Below are 24,365 nucleotides of genomic sequence, written 5' to 3'. Positions count from 1 at the left end.
AGCCCCTACATCACTTCATCCCACACACGCACACACTGATCATCAGCGTTGAGGAATGCACAAGCAAGGGCGGCAAGTAGATAGCAAGATCGTCATAATTAGGAAAGCCTAAGTACAAAGCAATGCTACATACATATATATGTCTCTACTCATGGCTAGTGCGTGTGTGTGAAATGAGATGACACCTAGGATTGCACACTGTCGTAATAGGGGTAAAGGGGCATTGGTGGGCGATGATGAACGTTGATGAGCGTTGGTGGGTGGTGATGAGTGGCGACGGTGAGCGAGGTTGGCGGACATGTTAGAGCGATGAAAGGAGGTCATGTGATTTCACTATCAGGAAAGATATATATGCTTCTCATTGTTTTGTACCTACTTACTCTTGATATCAATTAACGATCGCTATCTACTCTGTCGCTCCTCGCTTGTGCATTTCTCAACACAGAAGACGATGATTGCCATGTGCTTTCGCTCTTGTACGGCACAAACATATCCAATCACTTTCTCAAACCACCATCGTAGCTGTGTGATTTCAGAGTGAAGTTTGACGGTGAGATTGCAGCCGTCGGCAACTGTGCGTGAGAAGGAACTTTCGGTAGACTCTCGACCGTTGGCAAAAAACTTTGTCTTGAATACCATCGTTGAGTGTAAGCTGTCAGGCGTATCCTCGCAGCGTCGGTTACGGACATCTGACAACGCTGCGAGGCACATAAAGCGCAGCAACTACTGCCGGCAGCGCCGAACCTCTTGAAAGCACCAGCGACGTGTGCTTTCAAAAACTGTCGCCAATGTCCGCGAGTTAGGGGAACATGTCTGTCACCGTTCTATGCCCGCTCGACCCGGCTAACTTGGACAGGTTGTTGTCGAGCTTCAGCATGCGACATTCTGATGTCCCTCACGTCACTGTAAAGACATGTGTCCTCGGTCTGCTGTCGGTTTCGCCTGTCTCTGCTTCTCCGTCAGGCAACGGGATGCCTTGATTCAACGGTACTCTGACACCACGGACGAGACCACTTGAAAACTCACACTTTTCTGCGCTATGCAGCGCTGCTCGTGTATACCAGCTCTTTGACCGACTGATTGAAGGCTCACTGTACAAGACATCATCAGCGAGACGGACATCACACGTACTTGACATGTCTTTTTATTACATGGTTTCCGTGTCTATGGTTGCCTGAGGTATCATACACTGTCCAAGTTGGATCTCTAAAACACTTTGTGCATTCATTCTGCATGATCGTCACCATTGTTGTCGTCTTCCGCGTCGTCGTCGTCTTCTTCCTCTTCTTCTCCTTCTGCCTCGTCAGCGTCACTGTCGCCTCTCTGTACGGCTTGCAGCTCGGGCACAAGCGTGAGCTCATCCTTCTTTGTGAAGTCCATGAAAAGCTGCGTCAGTGCGAACACTGCGAAGTCTCGATGCGTCCAATACGCAAGGTGGGCTCCAAACATGTCGAGGTATCCACTGAGACTGATACTCGCCGAAAGATGGTAGTCGATACACCCATGAGGATTGAGAGCACGGAAGCGACGTTCGCCACGCTCGAGCGAGTCCAGATCAAAGCCCTCCTCGACCGACTCCTCACTTAGGGCTGAAGCATGAATGGCTGCTTCAGGCTGAAGCAACTTTTTCCGGGTCCCAAACTCCGTCTGAATCTGACGAGCCTTTGGTGAAGGAGCTTGAGACGAGTGAGAGGATTCCTCTTGGAGATGCTGCCACTTGCGAACAATGTCGATGTAGTCAGAGTCCTCGACGACTCGTTGGCCTATCTCTCTGTCTTTAACCTGCTCCTTCTCATCACGGGATAGGTCAGCTGGAAGGACTCCTCGGTCGTTTTTAAGTATTTTAGCCTGTCTAATGATCTTGCCGACACCTTGGAAAGGGTGATCCTTATACTTTTCGAAGATGCGACTGACACTGATGCGGGGCAGAGCCAAGCTTCGAAGCAAAGCCTCCGTGGCGTTCTCGATTGAGATGGGTTTCACGAGCTTCGCATAGGCTGAGTCGACTGTTGGAGCCAGCTGGAACGCCACAGGGTCGTTCGGATTGAAACAGTTGTAAACGTTCTCGGCAGCAAGGCAGCCATAACGGCCCGCCTCGGGGTGGACGGCGTCCGAATCGACTTCGCAATCAGGATGACGATCGGTCCCACTCCTCGCAATGAATTGGCCACCGTCAAGGTGGAAAAAGAAGGCTAAAGGAGAGCCTATCAAGAAGAGGTTCTTGGTATTGAAGTGAAGGCAATCGTTGCGACGTAGATCTTGATCTGCATGTTGTGCGAGGGGAGCCACCTTGGAGGGCTGTGCTGACAAGATATCGGCTGCTAGCGCTGAGCCCAAGGAGTGACCAATGATTGACACACGGCCGCCCAGACGCTCAAAGTCTGGGTTCCGCCTGCAAAAAAGGCGGTATGTCCGGTTCAATTCAGACCTGACTGAATCGATCATCTTCTGGCGATGACGTGAGAGATAGAAGGGTACGTCGAGGACAACCTTGGTGATGACATTCCGGACCAACGGAATCGCAGCGCTATTGGTGATATCGTCTAGCGTGTAGAAGTTGTCGTTGCCTTCGGGCCTGTCGTTGAACTCCATATGCCTGCGCCAGCAGATGGGGAGGAATTGGGCACGGCGACCTCGTGATAAGCGGCGAATGGCAGGATCGCTGCTATTCTCGCTGGCAAGATTGCGAAGATGTTCGACGTCATAGATGAAGTCAAGAGCCTCGAAGTCCTCCGTGAGCTGTTGACCCATACCGTGGATGGCGAAAACGAGCTCCGGAGGCTCATCCTTGCGGTCGTCCGGTAATAAGTCAAGATCATTCTCGGAACGTCTCTGTCGATCAAGCTCATCTTCAGTCATTTGCTGCTTGACTTTCCGCTTCTCCTCATCTGCCGCTTCATTCTCGTCATATCCGAACAGCTTCTTGAGCCTTACGAGAGGTCTGAGTGCAGCATCGCTGGACGGTATAAGTTTTGCGGCAAAAGACCTTCGCTCATCCTTGTCTCCATTCGTCGAGGGATCCGCCTGATTCGATCCGTCGGCACCTCCTCCGGATGGCGGCTTGGAGGCAGTCTGTGCTGCACCTTCGCGTTTGGATACAGATTGAGCTCCGGCGCTGGAAGCCTTTCTTTGAGCTTCGGTGTACGTGGACAATCCTTTGCTTCGTGAAGCGCCATCTTTCTCATCATCGCCAGCCCAGGGCAGGGAGATATTGAAAAGGGGGCTGAAGGATTTCTTCTCTGCAATCTTTTCAGCCCGATCGAAGCCTCTGACGACAATGGATCCACCGACGACCGACAAGAAGCGTCCGCGCAGGTCCTGGGAGAAGATTCGACCGACCTCGGCGTCTTGAAAAGAAACGCAACCTTTGTCCTTCATGCTGGGAAGTGCGTAGAGATTAGACTTGTCTGTCTCCTCTTCAACTTCCGGACCGTCATTCTCATTGTCCTCTGTGGAATGCAGCCAGGGTTGAGCTTGAGAGTAAGCATTGTCCAGGTCGCGAGACAGAGCGTCGTCCCAGCTGATGGGGACGTACGAGGAATCCGTGAGACTTGAATAGAACCAAGTGGCGCGAACAACTTTCAGTGCGACACCCTTCCAGAAACAAGGAAAGAGAGTCATAGACTCTAGGTCGACGTCGAACAGGTTGTCTTCCATGACCTCTACTTTGGCCTTCCGCCCAGTTTCGGGCTGGTCGGGATCAAGGATATAGTTGACTTGGACCTTGTCGGAGTCTTTCTTCTGCTTGTCGCCCTGGTTGTTTGACTCTGCTTGCGAATCTCGATCGTGCTTGCTGCGTTCCTGTCCAGCGAAGGACATATAGTTGCGCAGCCCACTGAGCCAAGAAGAGCATGAGGGTGTTTGTTCTGACCAAGATGATTGACTTGCTGCTGAGTTGCTTGCAGACTTGGCCTTGTCCTTCGCTCGCTTTGCGACGTCAGTGGAGCCATGAAGAGCAGATTGAATAGCATCTACACCGGAGGGTGGTGCTCGAGGAAAAGATGTGGTGGACTGCTCCTGTTCATCTTTACCTTGATCTTGTTGCTTGCAACGTTGTCGCGCCCACCCCTCTCCGCCGAGCTGCTGCCATCTCTTCTCAAGCTTTTCATCGTCGTGTGGTTGGAAGGTGGCCCAGGTATCTCCACGAGCGTACATCCATCTTGCTCTCTGGGGAGGTGGAGAAGTCCTTTCTTGATGGGAAGATTGCGGGAATGATTGCGCTCGAAAGGGAGATGCATCTGATCTTTCAGTCATTTCGACGTTAGTGGCAGCAGGAGAGGCATCGATCGGTCCTTTGAAATAGAAGACATAGATGATCTTCTTGAAAAGTTGCAAGGCTTGCCTTCTGTTAGGTAAGCCGCATACTTGGAAAAGTGACAAAAATAGCCGAAACGAACCACCTCCGCGTGATATGTCAAATGACGACACGTTGACTTGGGATCTGCACGTGTGCATCTGATCTCCCGATAGCCTCAACCTTCCCGATCCGACTTTCTGGTGGAAAGAAGCAGCAGCAGCCCAAAGTTCCGTGAAAATGAGGCGAAACGCGCTCTAGCCCGGAGGTTGAGCCAAACAAAACAGCCAAACGACCCGGCCGAAAGGCTGGAATAGTCTCTAGACCAAAATCGAAAAAGGGGGTTCGAGGTATGTGGTGGGCGAGCGGCACAGACTCAGTTGAAGATGCGTCGGCATCTCAAGTAAGATGCACATGTTACGGCCGAGACATTGAGACACGGGAGGCTCACGTAAGCGAGAAGTACAATGAGGTACGTAATTGTTGTCATGGTGACAGCACAGTGGCACCCGGTATCATAGCAACACAGGAGTACAAATGAAGAGACACATCCTGCCTCGAATAGGACCAGAGCAGTGAATGGAGTATATATATGTGTTTGTCATTCAGTCTCATATCATGAAAACTAAGCATTACATAGAACATACGGCTGTGGTAAAGGGAGTCTGATCGTGACCCCGATAACGCCGTATATTAATTGTTATCTTCATTTGACTCACATGTTGTTGTTGTCCCCTCTGCAATTACACGATCGTCCTTCATGTCGACCACTCAGCCAAGGTGCATTGCATCCTCTTCTTCACCTATGCTATAAACCCTTCGCTTTTTGGCCTCTTCACCTTCAGCACGATACAAGGTCGGGGTGTCAAGTGTGCTCACATCCATATCCGCTGTCATGTTGACACCACCAAGTACAGCCGTGCTACTCCTAGTGCTTAGCATCGCTCCTTTTCCTACAATCGCACAAGCATCTAATCAAGCGACACTACTAGCTACCTCACCATCGCAATCCTCTACCAACCCTTCAGCTGTTGCCGACTCCTCAGACTCTACCGCCATGTCGTCCTCCTCTTCCCAGTCCTTCTGGGACAACCTGAGCAAGCATTGGACAGAAGCGGACAGCACAAAGCAGACGTTCATGGCTATTCTGCTCGTCATTCAACTTGTCGCTCTCTTTTTCTTTATCAAAAGCACCCTCGACAAGATGTTCGGAAGACGTGCAGAGTATCGCAACCAGCGAACAAAGAGGTTCGCACGCAGAGCTGCCATTGCCGCCGCTGGTGGTTCCTCCAAAGCCGGCATTCCTCTCAGCCATCAGCGCCCTCTCTATCGCTCTGACGCCAAGCCACAACTCCCGCCGAGACCAACGCAGGACCATCCGCTTGCTCGACCTTCCACTTCCTTGTCTCCTCAGTCCGCTTTCCAGACCACCTCCACCGGCGACATCATTCTCCCCTCTTGGACCGAGTCGGGTCCCACGCCACTCAACATCATTGTTGAAGAGCCAGAAGAGGGCCTTTCCCGTAGCAACTCTCCTCTCTCATCACGGCCACACTCGCCGCTTTACTATCGCGACTCCCCTCTTTCGCCCGTCTTTCCTGCCCGCCAGGATATGCCCCAACAACCCTGGTCAGCCCGCTCCGCCTCACCTCGTGATAACACTTCCCTCAGGCTTCGTGAACGCAACGACTATGGCATGCTTCCCTTCTCCATCGACCGCTCCTCTACTCCAGACACTCGTCTCGAAGATGTCAAACGTCCCTTGAACCGTTCCATCTACCATGATGAGCCATCCTCCCACTTCCCTCCTCAGTCTCCCTTCCCAGAACCTTGCTCTTCACAATTTATTTCGCCAGCTTAGAATTCACCTTGGTACATAAGATACCCGTTCATTCACAGGTCACGCCGTACACTAGTTCATCGCCATGCCCCTTACCCGCCCCCCTCTGCAACAGTCACCTTTAATTAGCATTCACCTTTAATTCTCCATCTCTGCTCCGTCTGCTCCACCATCTGTTCGCTTGTCTCGCATTGTTGATTCTTATCGCATTCCATTCACCTTGTAATTCTAAGAAATCTTTTCATCACTTTGCTCTCGTCCCTTCGACTGATCTGCATTGCTTCTCATGTTGCAATCCGGAAGGGTTCAAAAGTCATTTTGTATTGCATCTTGGTCTATGATGTGAGAACAGCCGCTTCATAGGCTAGAAGACTTCGGGGACAATGTTTCAGAATCATCCCCGCGCTTAGCAAACATGCACCGCTCCAGTCTTGCCGCTTGTGCTGTCCGAGATGGCTGTCCATACGCTAATGACGAGGACGATAGAGCCAAAGATCGCACAGGCTACACTGAGTGGTCGTGTCGACTGCCACCACTTTCGGTTGGCTGCTGCTGGTCGGAAGCGTACACTTGCTCCTGGCCGTAATGGCAGCTCAACGTCATCAACGTCGACCGACTCTCTTGCGGCACCAATGCCTCGGGCTGTGCGACCACCTTCCATTCTTTCCATATGATCGAGCGTTGATGGCTCTTCGTCGTCTGCATTATCATACTCGGCTGTTCGAATAAGGTTCTGACCTCGATCGATCGAGCCGTTCGACTGGTCGATGAGCGCTTCGTTCTCTTGGTCGGCCCGATCTTGATTGTTGTTGTTGTTGTTGCTTTGACCGCCCCTTGTTTGCCCTTGATCCCTCCAAGAGGAGCTTGTCAGATGAGGAAGATCCGCGGTAGGCACTCGCTTGCCTGTCTCGCTCGTCAACTTGAGGTAGCAAATGCTTGGGAAGATGAAAGCCAACGCCGTCGCACTGAGTCCACCAGTGAGCTCTAATACGATTCCAAGATCGCAGGTCAAGAGTGACACGATCATAGCAGTCATCACGAGACTCGAGGTGAAGATGAGATGGCGATTGCGGTCGAATTCTCCTGCAAAGAAGTAGGTCTCAAGTACCTCGCGGCAGACGAAACACTCGAGTGGCAGAGTGGTGAGCATGTTGAGACCGAAGAGTCCACGGGCGATATTGACGACCACGTCGTCATCCGGGAAGTTGTTCTATTGAGAGCGATGCGGATGAACGTGTAGTGTCAGTGAGCTGTTTGGCAGCTTTTCAAGATGAATTCGCGCAACTTACGAGAACGTTACTGAGGGTCCTCTCTTCGAAACTCCAGTAGCCGGCGACACTCATTGTGATAGTAGCAGCAGCAGCAATGACGGTCGAGTAGTGAGTCACTTGCCCAAACTTGTTCATCGAGGGCTCCTTCAACGATCCGTAGATGACTGTCGATCGGTGACAGTAGAAAAATGGATGAAGTGTATGTCAGCGAATCTGAGGACGAAGTTGATCAATGAGAGAGCAGCCAGAACATACGCAAGGAGTTGTGATGGCAGACGAAGGCAAAGCTGATGACAGAGATTGAACGGACTAAATTCGACACGTTGACGATGGTGAACTGTTTCAGGGTAGTGTTGAGATGTGGGTCAGTACATTCAACGCACCGGCGTTCAGGCGGGGGAGCATCTACTTACTCTGAGGCTAGGATCACCTTTGAGCTCTGCGGGCATGGCAGGACCGCGGATGGTGACAGCAATGATGATGACGACCATCGACACGAGTGCGATGGCACTTGCTTTGCTAAGCTTTTCGATGTTACGATAGAGCGACAGTGGATAGGATACTGCCAAGGTAAAGAATGTGATAACGAATTGTCGATTGGCGAGGAAGCTTCCGGCTAGAGACGGAAAGAGCATCTTGATGACGTGTGGAATGGTGTCGCCGATAACAACGCAGAAGGCACACATGCCGCCAAAGCCGAAGGCGAACTGGAAAATGGAGACAGCAGCCTTGCCGTTCTGACCGAAGCAATGCTCCATGATCTCGATGTAGGTGATACGGCCGCTGAGCTTTGCATTGAGTACGATAAGTCGAATCGTCCAGTCTGTGAGGAAAGAGAGACCGACGAGAAGGACCAGACCAGCAATAAAGCCAGACTCCCGCATTGAATATGGCAGACCAACGATACCGGCGCCGAGAATACTGTTGGCCATGTTGACAGTGGCATCGAAGACGCCCGCGCCTCTCTTGAGCCAGTCCGGCATACCTTCTCCATCCCAGCCAGGTACTCCAAGCGATTGGCGAATATTACGAAGATCATTGCTGAAGACGTCGAGAGAGGCACGGATGCGGGTTCCCGGTATGCGATCAATGAGCGACTGAGCACCTTCTCTGTTCAGCTGCGTGCGCTCATCTGAACCTGCGACAGGAGTATATCCAGTGCCATTGTTCGGTCTCAGGCCGATGTGAGATGACTGAACAGCAACGATGTCGTCTTGATCATCGATGTCGTCTGGATCCGCTTCGAACTGGGCTTCTTTGGACGACGTCAAAAATTTGAGAGGTAGAGGAGCGCGGTTGACCCCTGCTGCGGTGGAATAAGACGGTAAGTCTATGTCTGATGATGTTGAAGATGATGCTGGCAGTGCGTGGCTTGTTGAAGCCTGATGCGACGGACAGTTTGTGTTGTTGTCTTCGTCGTCGAATGAAAAGATTGTGGTGTTCGCGGCGCCTCCATTACCCGGACGCGGGATGGTATGGGAAGGATTGCTCATTGCGAGCTATGGTGCATATCTATCGACTGATCACGATTGATGGTAGTGCTCGCTCGCATCAAGATATGGGCGTTGCGATGCTGTTTGTGGAAGCTCTGGCTAGCGCAGCTTCGATCGGGAGTGCTGAGTTGCAGCTCCTGCACGGCTATATGGGATGCAGTGTTGGCCCCGTCGTACTAAGGCTGTAGCAATGATGGAAGCTTTGATGAAAGTGGTGTAAGTTATCAGGATGGTTGGTCTGTCATTGACAGGTGTGACTTGCACTGCCCGCATGAACCGTGCTCAGAGCCCAATTTAAGATCCATGTAAGATTTTCCGTACTAACATTCACAAGAAAAATTTGGCTGGAAGAGCCACGTGATGGAAAGGAAGCGCCGCCTGCTCGACTTTTTTTGGAGGTTACACACTGTTCTTCTTTCAACAACTTACCTCCACCATACCTCCTGTTCGACAGTCATCTGCCACGCACCCGACAGATAGCGTTTGTGCCCGGTGTCAACTCATCGATATGGCCGCCATCAACTCGGGCCCAGCCCAATCTCACCCTTCCCTGGTCCAGCCCATCATCTTTTGCGGTCCCGGCAGCAACCTTTACCCACTTTGCTCCAACACCGTGGCTACAGATGTCTCGAATGATGCCGCTTCATCCGCTCAAAACGGCCTGCCAAAGGCCATGCTGCCTATATTCAACCGCCCCATGATCGCATTTGCGCTGCAGCAGCTCCTTTCCGCCGGTCTTCGTCACACCATTGTTTTCGCACCCTCCGAGCAGCACTCTACAATCGCCGCCGCACTCAAGTCGCTCATCCTCATCCCACCGACACTGATCCAGTCCGGCAAGAAGAATGTGTCCACAGCAGCCGCTGCTGCTGCTGCTGCCGCCGTCGAAGAGGCTTCGAGGAATCCCAACATCTCTGTCTCGGTCGGCCTCAACAGCACTTCCGCATCTTCCAACACTCCAGCCGCTAGTAACGCTTACCTTTCAGGCAATACCTTCGCTGTCTCGTCCACGCAGCACGAGACTGTCATGCGCGTGGATCTTTTGCCTTTGGGGCCTGATGATCTTAACACCTCAAAGTCGGACTCGCGCAACTCCAGCGCAGCTAGCAAGTACAAGAAGCTCGGCACCGCTGGCCTGATTTCGTGGCTTCATTCCATCGGCAGGCTCGACAAGGATCCTCTCATCCTACCCGTCGACTTGGTCACACAATCGATCTCGCTTACGAATATTATCAACAGCCATGTCTCCGGTGTGCCTCATCCACCTGCTCTCACTTGTCTGATGTATGAAAGGGGTGCCGGTGAGGGCACCGGCAAAGAACGCGAGAAGGATGGTCCTCCTAAGCTCTTCAGCGCCTACGGCCGCACTTCGTCGCAATCCAGCAGCTCCGTCTCCGGTGGAAGCGATCACTGCACAACGCATCAGCTCCTTCTCCTCCACGACTCCGACGACATCTCTGATCTCGATTCCTCGGATCTTCACCTCCGCATGTCTCTCCTCTGGTCGCATCCTCACGTTCGCATCTCGACTTCCCTTCTCGACTCGCACGTTTATCTCTTCAATCTCCAGCAACTTCTCGGCTTGTTACGGTCCGACGGTGGTCAGAAGATGAAGAGTCTCCGCGAGGAAGTTGTTCCGTTCATGGTCAAGTGCAGCTGGATGACTGGTCTGCGCGAAAAGGCCGGCTGGACCAGTCAGACAGCCAAGAACCTGTCCGCAGCCGAGCACCTTCCTTCGTGGTACACTCATGCCGGTAAGGAGAACGCCACTTCCGCTTTGAGATCCAGCACCTTTGTCGAGTCCGAACTTCTACAGGCAGGCTCGCCCTTCCGACCTGCTCTTGTCGACATCGACAACCGTCCCTCACCTCTTTTCACCCCCGATCGTTCCCACATGGCATCACCTTCCGGCAAGCATGAAGATCAGAAGAGAATGGCCAACTTTAATAGACAATCCAAAGCATCAGCTAAGAAAGCCGCAGCTGAGGTTCAGGTCAATGCTTTGATCTTCCGACTCTCAGCTGACCGCAAGCACCCCATCGACCCTTCCACATCCGTCGAAGAGATTCGAGAACGCGAAGAGAGCGCCAAGCGGGAGCCTTTTATCGCTCGAGCAAACACGGTCCCGACCTACCTCGAGTGCAATCGATACGTGAGTGGTTACCACTTCATCCCGGATCTTCAGGCTCAGTGAAGTTCTGACTCTGTGAACACTTATCTCTTTCTTATTTACAGCTTTTGCGATGCTTGGCCAGTGGTCCAGCAGGGCAGGTTGGCGGCATGGCGCCCGGCGCTTCGGCATCCGCTGCCCTACCTGCCTCTGCCCTCTCGCACCCTCTTCCGAACCAGTCTTTGCCAGCTTCTGCCACTGCGACTGCCGCGCTGTCTATGGGATCCGCACAGTCTGCGATCGACTCGGCTTCAGCTTCGACCGCTTCAGATGCTGCAGCAAAGGCTCAGTTGGTGGATTCCAAAGCGCAGATCTCGTCCGATTCCTTTGTCGAAGGCCATACACGTGTGGGCGAGCGTACCACCATCAAGCGAAGCGTTGTAGGACGTGGTTGTGTCATTGGCAAGAACGTCAAGCTCATCGGTGCCATCGTCATGGATGGAGTTCGGATCGGCGACAAGTAAGTACCGCACAATGTGTTGCTGTATTGTGACCGTTTTGGCTGCTGATCAAATTCTCCCCTCTTTCCCACTTCTGCTTCCGTCATCTCTTCGCAGCGCCAAACTTGAGAACTGCATTCTAGCCGCCGGCTCCGTCGTCGAGGAGAAGAGCAACCTCAAGGATTGCGATGTGGCTGCTTCTGTTCGAGTTCCCTCGGGCACAAACAGCAAAGGCGAGAAGTTTGACGAGTGAGTTCGCTCGTACGCATGCATGCTATCGCAATCGCAATAGAAGTAGGGAAGCAAGTCTGGTTGTCTTTGTCCTTGTGAACAGTCTTCCTATTCCGCCCACCTGGCGTTGCCATCAAAAGCCCCTTGTATGAGATGAGATGCGCAGCGTCGTCATTGACATGAACGCCATCGGCAGTGCGTGACACGCAGCATTAGGCTGGCTGGTCCTGAGTGATGAAATAATAATAGAAGGACAGGTGTCGACACTCAGCGGTCGACGACAGTCAGAGCACAGTGTTCAAGCTATTGAGCAGAAACACTATACTATATTGACCTAGGGAAAGAACTCGGTGGCAGCCTCGAGCTCTCAGCTCGATATCTATATACAGTTGCGGCACATCCCCAAAAGTCCCTCTTAATGACGAAGTACGACAACGAGCGGGATCCAGTAGTACCCGATCCCTTACTTGTATCGGCTCTGCCCGATTCTCGATCAGGTCGGCTTTTCCCGATCCCTTCTCAGATCGGCTCATGTCATCTTCAGTGTCTTGCTGGATCGTTACCTTCAGCACTGAGGAGCTGTTGTAGAACGGGCGGCAAATAACGGCGAACACAAGTAGCGATTGCGCCAATTTAGAGAACTACGTGCAAGACAAGGACAAGTATATATATCTCCTCAGCATTCTGTGCATGCGTGTACGATACAGAAGCATGCTGGCAACTACCTTCTCCTCGGGCATCTGATAGCCGGTATGTCGATGCCTATCGCGATAATCGGCCCGACGCTAGCCGATACGACCTAGGACAACATGCTATGGATCCGAGTGAGCGAAGGTGGTGAAGATGTGAGATCGGAATAGAGGTCACATAATTTCCCTGGAGCCTCGGCCGCTTCGGGATTTGTGGTCAGGTTGACAATGCGCCCTCTTTTCTGCTGAAGATGACGATCCAGCACAACTCCAAGAGATCGGGCGGAACGGTTCCAATCGGGGATCGGGTAAATCTGATCTAATCGGGGATCGGGCAAGCTCGGTCTGAGAGAGAGATCGGATGTTATTGGATTCCACACGTTGTTACGCTCTGTTGTTGAGGGTGATGTTCCTACATATGGGATGTGTCAGCTTTTGTATATATGTCAGGCAGAGAGCTCGAGGCTCTCGCCATGTTATAATCATCATGTCAATATAGTATAGTATTTTGCTCTCAATAGCTGGAACTCCGTACTCAGACTGATATCTCCCAATCTTCCTCATCACTAAGTGTCGTACTCCTTTTATCATTTTCGTCTCGGTTTTTGGTGTTCAAACCTTGAAATCCTAAACTTTTAATCATTGCCAACATTTCCGGAATGCAAAGGTTCCCAACTCGGTCGCCGTGAATCCAATAAAACTTGACACGAAACATCTTGCTTAAAAGCCATGCAATCGTTTTACCAGGGCAAAATAAGATATGTCGAAAGGTGCTGAAGAATACAATCCAGCAAGGTATTGATGGGAACTCGGGCCAATACGGCTAGACATAGGGTGTGGCTTGGTCCCGCACGATGCAACGCTTCATATTAAATGGTATACACTCATGCAAGTTGTGGAAGGCCAATACTCCCACCTTCGACGGCTCCTCTCTCCCATATATATATATATCGAGCAGAGAGCTCCAGTCTGTTACACTGCTTGATCTAAGTCAATAGAGTTGAGTGTCTCTGTCCCAATAGCAGCAGTACTGTGCTTTGACTGATTTCGCTCGTTGAGCGTCGCTAGCTGTCATCTTTTATCAATGATCTGCTAGATTTTTCAACTTGACAAAACCACGCCGACACACCATGCTGGAGGTAACGATCCAGCACGACCCTGAAGATTGGGCAGAGCTGATCTAAGTGAAGGATCGGATACTACTACTGGGTCCCGCGCGTTGTCGTACTTTGTCATCGAGGATGATGCTCCCACATGTGGGATGTACCGACACTATGTATATATATAAGGGAAGAGCTCGAGGCTCTCACCACATTCTTTTCTTATGTCAATATAGTATAGTGTTTTGCTCAATAGCGTGAACACCTTACTAACACTGATATCTCCTGATAAGCGTTGTCGCTAAGTGTCACATCTTTTATCACTTACACCCCACGCGGGTAACAATGTATAATCAAATGAAGCCTTGCGACAACATTGTTCTTGAAACTGGACGAAGAATTAAGTTATCGAAAGTACGACTGTTTTTACTTATCAAAATTAAGTGATTTGCTGCCTTCCAAAATCTCTTTGAGGACGGCCCTACAAAGAATACGTGACTGCGTGATGTGTGGCAATGCTTTATCAAATTCACGACAGAGAAATCATCAAGGAGCAATAAACGGAACGGACACATAAATCCTCGACAAATGATTATGTTTGTACATGTCGTGGAGCATGATTAAAATTAACATATTACAGGACCCATTACTTTGAACAAAGATATATGACACTTAGCGATGCTTATCGGGCGATGTTAGTCAGAGCACAGTGTTCAAGCTATCGAGCAGAAACACTATACTATATTGACCATATACATAGTAGTGTCACATGCCAAAGGTGGGAGCTTCCTTCTTACTGACGAAATGTGTCAACGAGCGGGACCCAGCAGTCCCCGATCCCTGCTATATCGGCTTTGCCCGATCTCTCGTCACTTCGACTTATGTCACTTTTAGTGTCTTGCTGGATCGTTATCTTCAGCACATGGTAGCAGTCTCGAGCTCTCTGCTTGCTATATATATATATAGTGGTGGCATATACCCAAAGGTGGGAGTGTGCCCCTTAATAACGAAGTGCGGCAACGAGCGGGGCGCAGTAGTACCCGATCTCCCCCATATCAGCTTATATTCCCGTCATTATCTTGCTGGGTCGTATTCTTTAGCAGGGCACACTATTCAATCACTCGCTGCCACTTTTTTTGGGCCCGGAAGACACCAAAACAGAGTGCCTGGAAAAGACGGAAGTGCACTTTGCGTTTTCGAGCCTTGCACGCCTGACTTTGACTTTGTGATGATCCATTGTTTTCGTTAGACGGCATGCAGACTCGCCATCAGACGACATTCTTGATAAAAGATGACAGCTGGCGATGCTCAACGAGCGATATCAGTCGAAGCATACAATAGAAGAGGACATTTGGCGACACTCTATTGTGATGTATTCCGCTTCGACGGAACTGTTCACTGATAAAAGTGATTAAAAGGGAGGACAAGTTGCTGAAGGTAACGATCCAGCAAAGAAACTAAAAATGACACAAGTCGAAATGGCAAGAGATCGGGCGGAGCCGATACAGCGGAAGATCGGGTGCTGCTTAGCCCCGCTTGTTGTCAAACTTCGTCATTAAGAAGGATGCTCCCACCTTTGGTATGTGACACTACTATGTATATGGTCAATATAGTATAGTGTTCCTGCTCAATAGCTTGAACACGAGGGGGTTTCAATTCTAAGCTACCTCTGGATGGAGTGTCCACAGCAGTCAGTCAAAACCTGCAATAGCAATCAATCTATCACATATTCAAGCAAGAGAAGTCATAGAGGCATTCTACAACAGATCTTGACAAGAATAATAATACATGGCAACTTACCACATATCTTGACAGGATCTGTAATAGACGCATCTCTACTACAGATATCAGGTTTCAGGCGCGAGACCTCTGACACCGAGCTCCGTTGAGGCCCATTCTTGGGTGTCAGATGTCCTTCTCCACCATCTCCTTCTCTTGCCACCGTTGCCCCCCCTCGGTTCAGTCATCATGCCGTATCAGCTTCGTTCTCGATTGGCACCTGGCACCCCTCCTACTGAACCCGACGCTTTGATTCCAAAGCGTGGTAGGATCATTCTCCATTTGAGGCCTCGTGATGTTCCAGTCCCGGAAGCAGTCCTCCTTCTTCCTCAGTGGACCTGGTGCCCCTGGAGCCCCTTTTCTTGGGTATTGACCCCAAGACAGGTTTGTTCTCAGGTGATGATGATGAGGTTGGGTCCTCTACACCCCCCATTGTTCCTGCCTTGGTGCCTGCTGGTTCGGGCCTTTCTGGTCAGGACTACTCCCTGATGTCATCTCCTCCAGACCTTTATGACATCGACTCCAGATGTCCTCCGGTAGACCTTTCAACTCCCAAATGGCAGGCTGCATGGGAGGCAGAATTGGCTTGTTTGCCAACCCCTCCTCCTACTGCCAACAAAGTGATCAATGTGGCCTTGGCCTCCTCCAGGCCTGGTATGCCCATTTTCTGGCTGGAGGTCCAGCCCTTAACTCCTCCTCCTTGCTGGGTGGGTTGCCAAACCCCACCACCACCTCCTCCCAACTGACACCTCCCTACCAATGGGGAGATTGCTGGCTGGTCCAAAAGATTTGTTGTAGCCAACCTCATGGCCCAGATTGCTGATAGGTACTTCCTGTGGGACTGGGATGTGCCTACCAGATCCTTGCATGAGTGCTGACTTCATCATCTGGCCATGCTGCACCTGATGGAAGGCTGCATGCCATGGCCAAGCTGGAAATGTTGCTGGTGTTTCAACCTTGGCATCCCATGAGTACTTTTCTTTTGGCTTCTTCTGACTTTGCTGATGCTGACCCCCCTTGCCTTTCTTCTCCTTCAGCTGCTTCACCTTTGCCTTCCCCAACCCTTTTGGGGAGCGCAACCGAATTCCGTGTGCTTGTGCGCACTGCTACCTCGTGTCATAGGACCGGATGCACAGGAGGATCTGGAAGCATATGAGGAGTGGTGCAGGAATCGTCAGATCGGGCCGAACAAGGGTCCAAAAGCCGAATCCAACAATATCAGTAGTAGCGAGGTCCTACAACAGATCTCACTCAAATTGGTAAGAGCAGGAGCTTTCAGTGAAAACCACCAGAATCAATAGTATCATGATCATACAACAGATCTCACTGAAACTGGTGAAAGGATAATGATATCATGGATGGGTGGCAATGACATCTGGGTCTGCCACCAATGAAGCAGGGGACCTGCTTGGTAAATGAGTCCAGGGGTGGTAGATGGGTTAAATGAAAGGGGGTGCAAACTATTGCTCAGATGAGGTGGGAATGACCCCTGTTGATGATGAGACAATGTGAAGACTGTCCATTCACAGGAAGCACAAGACACAATGCTGACAAGCAGCACCACAGGATGGGTAGGAGGAATAGAAAGGATGAGGAGGAGGAGGAGCAGTGCTGAAGAGACACCCAGAGTAGGGCACAATGTTGCATGGTGACATTGCAAGAATGGTTATATAACCTTGCTCTTTGCCATAGCCATTGAGTGGATCTCCATCCACTCTACACCATACACTACTAGTTATAGCTTTCACATAAAATATACATTAGTATTTTCGTCAAGCAGTAGCAATTGTAAGACATTGCTCCTAATGTAGTGCATGTGTTGTATCACTGCTTGTTGACAGTCTGAAGGTGGTTCATAGTAACCTGTGGTCTGGATAACAATTGACACTGAAGGCGGTTCATAGCAACCTGTGGTCCAGCTTGCAATCATAGAACTGAAGGCAGTTGTCCACTGTGGTCTGGGGATCATCTCAAGCACTCAGTTGACACACTGGACACTTGTGTTGGCACCACCAACAAGTACACTCACACCAGACCTTGATGTCAGTACACAGTTCCTATTGTTATTGATTGTGCTGAGCTACCTCTGGACAGAGTGTCCACAGTGGTCAGTCAAAACCTACAATAGCAAACACACTACTACATCTTTGGGCAAGAAAAGTCATAGAGGCTTCTCTACAACATACCTTGACAAGAACAGTAATAGAGAGCACTCTATGACATATCTCGACAGGATCTGTAATAGATGCGTTTCTATTACAGATCTCAGGTTTCAGGCACGAGACCCCTGACACCTCGCTGGGTTGGGTCACTGCAAACATGACATTCCTGCTCATCTGGGCATGGAATATCCTGGTGACAGTACCCCCAGCCTACAGCCTCAGGGCTTGCACCATGCTGAGCAAGCTTACCTGACTGTGGCAGGTGGCAACAGTCCTGGACTTGTTTGTTCTGAGGAGTGGGTTGGTCTGTCATACTGCTCATCTACTACAGATTTCTGCATAATCTGTAGTTACATGTCTTCTCTCACAGATTTCGCTCAAATCGGTCCCAACTTCCTTTTTACAATTTCACCTTGTGTTGATCTAGCCTCGTCTCCCCCAACACCTCATACTCCTGGATGAGGTCTGGGCAGTTAAGATTAGTCATGGGTTCCCAAGAAGCTGCTTCTTCTGGGTACCCTCTCCAGAGCACTTTGTATTTGGTTGCCTGGTTGTGTATATGTTTCCCAATAAGTGCTTCAACCTCAAACTCAAGCTCTTCATCTGGTAGTGGCAGTATGACTGGTTGTGTGGACCATTGAGGTAGTGAGCTTGTCCTCGCCAGTTTGAGCAGAGACACATGAAACCCATCATGCACCCTCAGGTTCACTGGCAAGGTGATCTGATATGCTCTTCAGCCCACTTGTTCTTGGACCAGGTAAGGTCCTGCAAACCTGGTATCCAGCTTTGGCATAGGTTGCCTTGTCTTCCAGTTCTGGCAATTGATGTAAACCAAATTGCCAACCTTGAACTTGATGTCCTTGTGCTTCCAGTTGTAGTGTTCCACTGTTTGATGTTGTGCCTCCCTGATCTGTTCCTGGAGGTACTTGCAACACTCCTCTCCATCAACCATGTACTTGAGGCAACCAGGGTCATTCACCCCTAGTCACAGAGGGATGTCTGGATGGGCTTTAGGGTTCCATCCATAACATGTGAAGAACAGGGAGACTCCAATGCTGTTGTGGACTGTGTTGTTATACACAAACACCACTGTGTTGAGCAGGTTGGCCCAATCATTCTGCTCATAGTTGCAATACATTTGCAGGTACTGCTCCACCACTTGGTTGACCCTTTGGTTTGTCCATACATCTGTGGATGATAAGCTGTGCTGAGGGAGTGCTTAGTGCCTATGCCCTCAGCAAACTCTTTCCATGCTTTGGGTATGAATTGCCTGCCCCAGTCTGAGACCATATGGTCAGGGTAACCAAAGTGTCTGACCAGGTATCTCCAGAGCAACATGGCAGTCTGTTCCACCATGACAGTTTTGTGTGTTGGGGCTAGGATAGCATACTTGGTCAGTCTGTTGACAATGACCAGGATGGAATCATACCCTTTCAATAGTGGCAATCCTTCAATGAAGTCCAGCAATATGGAGCCCCATGGCCTGTCCAGTGTGGCTAGCAGCTGAAGCAGACCATACAGGCAATGGTGAGGAGCCTTGTATCTGGCACACACAGGGCAGCTAGCCACATAGTTGGCAATCCAAGCTGCCATGTTGGGCCACCAATAGTGTCTTTGTGCTGCTCTGATGGTGGTGTCCCAGCCCACATGTCTGGCCATGATGCCATCATGGCATTGAGACATCACCATTAACTGCAAGTGTTCAACAGAGAGAGATTGTCCATCAACTTCCTTGGCACTTTGTGTTTGGCAATCATTGGTTCTTCCCAGCATGGTTACCTTTGGTATGACCAATCTACCACCACTGTGCCACAAGCCATCCTTGATCTTGAACAGCTTCTTCACATGTATCTCCTGGAGCTCCAGGTCTAAGGGCTGGAAGATCTTGGCCAGCTCCTTGAGCCCTCATGTGGCTATCAACTCCATTGTGAGCATAGGTGCTACTAATACAGAATCGTCATCCAAACCCACTGTTAGGACTGATTCCACTGAAATTGGTAGTACTGTGTTTGCTACTACAGTTTCTGATGGATTTTGCTGTATCCTCCCTTGTTCACCATTTTTGCATTCTACCTTCTTGAATACCCAGGAGGGCAGCAGTTGCTGCACATTGTGCTTCTACTCCTCACCAACCAGCTGCATATCAACCCATTGGGTTCACCACCCTTATCTCCTGGTCTGTATTGCAGCACGAAATCAAAGCTGGCCAACAATACTGCCCATCTGGCTTGTCATCCTGTGATGCAGCACTGTGACTTGAAGTACTTGAGCACCTCATGGTCTGTGAGAAAGACTAGCTGGCTCGGCAGTCCTGCTAGCATGTGTCACCACTGGGTGAGGCATGCTACCATGGTGAGGAGTTCCTTGTTGTGAATCTCATAGTTCTTCTCAGCAGACAACATCTTCCTTGAATAGAAAGCTATGGGGTGCCAGCATCCTTCATGCTCTTGTTTGAGCACTCTGGTGATGGGGAAGTCACTTGCATCCATCTCCAACCTTGTTGGGAGATGGTAATTGAAGTGCCTTAGCACTCCAGCCATTGTGAATGCCTGTATGAGCTTGTGGAAAGCCTGTTGGGCATCTTCTGGCAACTCAAACTTCTTGAAGCATTCCACTGGTTTCGCCAGGGAAGTTAGTGGTTTGGCAATTTGTGCAAAGTGGGCTATGAATCACTGATAGAAGTTGGTGAAGCCTAGGAACCTCTGGATGTCATGAATGGACTCTGGCATTGGCCATTCCTTGACAGTTCACACCTTCTCTGGGTCCATCTCCACCCTGGTGGGTTTGATAATGTACCCTAAGAACTCAACTGTAGTGGTGTGAAACTTACACTTAGACAGCTTGGCAAACAGCTGGTTGCTCCTTAACCAGAGGAGGACCTGTGTAACATGCTGCACATGTTCTTCTTCAGTGTCACTGAAGATCAGGAAGTCATCCAGGTATACCACTACATAAACTCTGATGATGTCTCAGAAGATGTTATTGATGAATGATTGGAAGTGGGCTGGCACATTCACCAGGCCGAAAGGCATCACTAGGTACTTGTAGAGTCCTAACTGTGTGCTGAATGCTGTCCTCCATTCATCTCCCTTCACAATGTGGATGAGGTTGTATGCCACTTGCAAATCCAACTTGGTGTAGATCTTTGCCTTTCGAAGCAGGAACAGCTGCTCCTCAATGAGTGGCATTGGCACCTGGTTCTTGATGGTGATCTCATTCAGGCTGTGATAGTCCATGCAGAGTCTGAGGCCTCCATCTTTCTTTGGTATGAAGAGCACCAGTGATCTTGCAGGGCTCTTTGATGGTTGTATGAACCCCTTTGCGAGGTTCTCATTCAGGTACTTTCTCAACTCAGCCATCTCCTTGGGTCCCTTGAGGTACAGTGGGCCTTGCAGTGGCCTACTTCCTTCCATCAACTCGAGGTGGAGATCATGCTCAGTGTGTTGGGGCAGCTTATCTGCTTCCATCTCATCAAACACCTCCTGCAAGGGTTAATATGGCTCAGGTATATCTTCTTTCGATACCTTCTTATTGACTTCAGCTTCCATTTCTACACCCCTGTCAGCTCCAGTAGGTACAAACCCAAAAGCCAGCAGCAATGAGGGGAGAGTATCCAACAACATGAACCCAATGGGTCCATCTTCAAGGGCAGCCCATATCAGACATTCTGCCAAAACAAACTCATTCCCATGTATAGTGGGACATTTGGGTTGCTCGCCATAGAAGCTTGTTACAGTCAAATTCCTTGAATTTGGTGATAGACCTGTGTCTATCACAATTTCCTCCAACTCGTGTGTTACGGCAGTTTTTGCTGAAGTTGGTAATACTCCCATAACTCTGGCAGATTCTGCTGACTTTGTGTTCAACACCCCAGTTCCAGCTACTCCTGGTAGCTGCTTCCGTGCCTCTCCTGTGCCTTCCTCAGTGCTCTCCTGTGTTTGGGCTTTGAACTCTAGTTGACCCATGTCCCAATGTATAGTTGGCTTGAGCCTCCTTAGCTCTGTGAAGCCTAATATGAGGTTGTAGTCAGTGGTATTGGCCACCAAGACTTCTACAACTCCCAGTTTGTGCTCACCAATAGTGACCTGTATCGTCACTGAACTGTTGATGGTGAGCTGGTGTCCAGTGACACCATGTATCGATCTTGTTTTTGTGGGTTTTGTGGGTATTTGGTACTTGCTAATGAAGAAATCTGAAACTATAGACAAACCAGCACTGGTGTTGGTGAGTATGCAAGCCAGATGGTCTTGAACTGTTTCAGTTAGCTCTAATACTGCTTTTCCTCCACTGGTGGAGAAACATAAGGGGCAATCTTGATATATACATAGGGATGGCAATGGGGTTTGTAGGGCCATGCATGCCATTAGTGCATCACCCCACTGACGTTTCCCTTGTCACCATTGTCTTGGACCTCTTTATGGCCAGTGTCCACTGGTGGCTGGTACTGGCTGAAGTCCAGGTCATCAGGATTGGCCATTTCAGGGTCATCTGTTTGCTCATCTCCTGACTCAGGGGCTCCTTCCTCGAGGGAATCCTCTGTGGCCATCATGACTTTTGGTCCCATGGGTCATGGGCCCAGGGGATCCTGCTTCTTGCTCAGACAGTCTCTGGCCCAATGTCTGATGCCTTTGCACAAGTGACAGGCACTGCTGTTTGTCGTTGCAGGGCTCCTCTGTCTTGGGCCCTGAACAAGCTGGTGTGGAAAAAGCCAATTGGTTGGCCAGCCAGGGTTTCCCTGAGTTGCCTGTGCCAGCAGACAAGCTGGGTAAGCTTGTGCCAGCTGGTGAGCTGGGAACAAACTTGGAGCTGGTGGCATAGGCTGGCCTCCTGAGTTTGGTTGTGGTGGAGTGACACTTGGGTGCCTAGCAGTGGACTGCAGTAATAGCATCCTCTGCTGGTCGATCTCTTTGACCTCTTGGTACCATTCCCACCTTTTCACTGGTGGGTTCCACTCAAACTTCTCTTGCAGGCTGCATGTGAGACTGCCCTGGAAAAGATCTATGACTAGCTCATTATCATCTAGGTTGACTTGTCCTTCCAAGTCTCTGAAATGTTTGACATGGCATGTGGCAGCCCCTGGTGCATCACTAGTAAGGTGGAGGGCAAGCAACTTATTGTATGCCTCCATCCTGGTGTTATGAGGATTGAACTGTTCTGCTAGGTGCTTGGTAAAGTAGTGCCAGTCATGGAACAGTCTCCCTTCCTGTGCTCTGTCAATGCAGAGCTTGGAGGTCCACCATTTGCAAGCATTCCCTTCCAATTGAGCACCCATGTGATTGATCATGCATGCTTGCTCATAAACTTGGTTGAACTTGAACCAGGCTTCGGCTTTGAGAATGAAAATCTCAACATCCCTTGGGTTGAACTTGGGGAATGGGGTGGCAATTGGCTTCAATTGCAAGAGGTTGGGGTCTCCTGCTGCACTGGTGTTGTCCTCTTGCTTGAGGCTGTACAGATCCATCATAGGCCTGTTGTACAGGTCCACCCAGGGTTTGAGGTATCTGGGCCCAGTGGGGGAAGCATACTTCTCATAATTGATGCCAGCCTGCTTGTCCAAGTCAGTGAATGACACCAATCGCCTTGGTCATGATGCCAGGGTCAGTGTGGGCAGGTCTCCTATCATAGATCTGTCCCCTCCTGCCTGGTCCTCTGAGTGAGAGAGCACCACAGTCTCCTCTTCACTCAAGTGAGTGCAGCATAGGCACTCCTCACATTGGGCTTGTCTGGACAACTCTAGTTGAGCCTCCATTAGGACAAGTAGCCTCTCGAGCTTATTGTTAAGGCTTTCATCTGCCATGTTGATCATGGGGTGCTGCTTGAAAGATCCACTCTAATGTCAGGGGTCTCGTGCCTGAAACCTGATATCTGTAGTAGAAACACTTCAATTACAGATCCTGTCAAGATATGTGGTAAGATGCCATGTATTATTATTCTTGTCAAGATCTGTTGTAGAATGCCTCTATGACTTTTCTTGCTCAAATATGTGATAGATTGATTGCTATTGCAGGTTTTGACTGACTGCTATGGACACTCTGTCCAGAGGTAGCTTGGCACAATCTATAACATTAGATGTATTGTGCTGACACCAAGGTCTGGTGTGAGTGATGCTGTTGGCATTGACACAAGTGTCCAGTGTGTTGACTGAGTGCTTGAAGTGATCCCTGGACCACAGTGGACAACTGCCTTTGGTTTCTAATTATAGAGAGAGCCAGACCAGAGTATGAACCACCTTTGGTGTTGATTGATATCTGGACCACAGGTTACTATGAACCACCTTCGGATTGTCAGTGAGTGGTGATACAACACATGTGCTATGATAGGAGCAATGTCTTCCAATTGCTACTGTTGATGAAACTACTAAGTATACTTGTGTGAAAGTTATAGCTAGTAAGGTAAAGTGTAGAGTGGATGAGGATCCACTCACTTGCTATGAGGAGGAGCATGGTTATATACCATTCTTGCAGTGTCGCCTGTGACACTGCTCCTGTTCGGAGAGGCCTCCTCAACCCTGCTCCTGCTCCTCATCCCTCCTATCCTCTCCATCCACCTTGTGATGCTGCTTGTTGGCACCGCTTCCCTTGTCTCCTGTGGATGGATGGTCCTCCTGCTGCCTCATCATCATCAGGGGTGTCAGGGGTCTCGCGCCTGAAACCCAGGTCGGTCTGTCGAGATACTCGGTGACTATCAAACTGTGCGACAGCTATTGTCTCGGTATCAGTGACTAGCAAGTTGTGCAGTGACAGCAGGTGGCATTTGTTGTATATACTATCGTAGGTTTCGGCTGACCTCTGTGGACACTCCGTTCAGGGGTAGCTCGGCACGATCAATATCGATGTTATGATGACACCAAGGTCTGGTGTGAGTGTTGATGATGATGAGGTTGATGGTGTTGGTGA

The 24,365-nt window shown here is 50.1% G+C and overlaps 8 protein-coding genes across 8 annotated transcripts; 3 read left to right on the top strand and 5 right to left on the bottom strand.

The window, feature by feature from the left end:
• Positions 1-1,224: 1,224 nt before the first annotated feature.
• On the bottom strand, positions 1,225-4,155 carry UHO2_00173 (uncharacterized protein; the record flags this gene model as incomplete). Its single annotated transcript, XM_041556793.1, has 1 exon — positions 1,225-4,155. The coding sequence occupies one exon, from the start codon at positions 4,153-4,155 to the stop codon at positions 1,225-1,227; it is 2,931 nt and encodes a 976-aa protein (XP_041412727.1).
• Positions 4,156-5,189: 1,034 nt separating this feature from the next.
• Positions 5,190-6,155, top strand: UHO2_00172 (uncharacterized protein; the record flags this gene model as incomplete). Its single annotated transcript, XM_041556792.1, has 1 exon — positions 5,190-6,155. One exon carries the CDS (start codon positions 5,190-5,192, stop codon positions 6,153-6,155), a length of 966 nt encoding a protein of 321 aa, XP_041412726.1.
• A 385-nt stretch (positions 6,156-6,540) lies between these two features.
• UHO2_00171 (uncharacterized protein) lies at positions 6,541-8,898 on the bottom strand (the record flags this gene model as incomplete). Its single annotated transcript, XM_041556791.1, has 4 exons — positions 6,541-7,344; positions 7,424-7,569; positions 7,661-7,742; positions 7,819-8,898. 4 exons carry the CDS (start codon positions 8,896-8,898, stop codon positions 6,541-6,543), a joined length of 2,112 nt encoding a protein of 703 aa, XP_041412725.1.
• Positions 8,899-9,406: 508 nt separating this feature from the next.
• UHO2_00170 (uncharacterized protein) lies at positions 9,407-11,761 on the top strand (the record flags this gene model as incomplete). The annotated part of the gene is made up of 3 exons (XM_041556790.1): positions 9,407-11,050; positions 11,134-11,528; positions 11,626-11,761. The coding sequence occupies 3 exons, from the start codon at positions 9,407-9,409 to the stop codon at positions 11,759-11,761; spliced, it is 2,175 nt and encodes a 724-aa protein (XP_041412724.1).
• Positions 11,762-15,496: 3,735 nt separating this feature from the next.
• On the top strand, positions 15,497-16,608 carry UHO2_00169 (uncharacterized protein; the record flags this gene model as incomplete). Its single annotated transcript, XM_041556789.1, has 3 exons — positions 15,497-15,572; positions 15,641-15,961; positions 16,430-16,608. 3 exons carry the CDS (start codon positions 15,497-15,499, stop codon positions 16,606-16,608), a joined length of 576 nt encoding a protein of 191 aa, XP_041412723.1.
• A 779-nt stretch (positions 16,609-17,387) lies between these two features.
• Positions 17,388-19,242, bottom strand: UHO2_00168 (uncharacterized protein; the record flags this gene model as incomplete). Its single annotated transcript, XM_041556788.1, has 6 exons — positions 17,388-17,426; positions 17,494-17,659; positions 17,719-17,804; positions 17,882-18,125; positions 18,243-18,450; positions 18,606-19,242. The coding sequence occupies 6 exons, from the start codon at positions 19,240-19,242 to the stop codon at positions 17,388-17,390; spliced, it is 1,380 nt and encodes a 459-aa protein (XP_041412722.1).
• A 551-nt stretch (positions 19,243-19,793) lies between these two features.
• UHO2_00167 (uncharacterized protein) lies at positions 19,794-21,833 on the bottom strand (the record flags this gene model as incomplete). The annotated part of the gene is made up of 4 exons (XM_041556787.1): positions 19,794-20,131; positions 20,300-20,385; positions 20,512-20,951; positions 20,994-21,833. 4 exons carry the CDS (start codon positions 21,831-21,833, stop codon positions 19,794-19,796), a joined length of 1,704 nt encoding a protein of 567 aa, XP_041412721.1.
• Positions 21,834-22,036: 203 nt separating this feature from the next.
• Positions 22,037-23,266, bottom strand: UHO2_00166 (uncharacterized protein; the record flags this gene model as incomplete). Its single annotated transcript, XM_041556786.1, has 2 exons — positions 22,037-23,014; positions 23,135-23,266. The coding sequence occupies 2 exons, from the start codon at positions 23,264-23,266 to the stop codon at positions 22,037-22,039; spliced, it is 1,110 nt and encodes a 369-aa protein (XP_041412720.1).
• Between the last annotated feature and the right edge of the window lie 1,099 nt (positions 23,267-24,365).

Source organism: Ustilago hordei, assembly GCF_900519145.1.
Source record: "Ustilago hordei strain Uho2 genome assembly, contig: UHO2_contig_01, whole genome shotgun sequence".
Classification (NCBI taxonomy): Eukaryota; Fungi; Basidiomycota; class Ustilaginomycetes; order Ustilaginales; family Ustilaginaceae; genus Ustilago; species Ustilago hordei.
The sequence above is the reverse complement of the archived record's forward strand: the minus strand, read 5'-3'. Positions and strand labels throughout refer to the sequence as shown.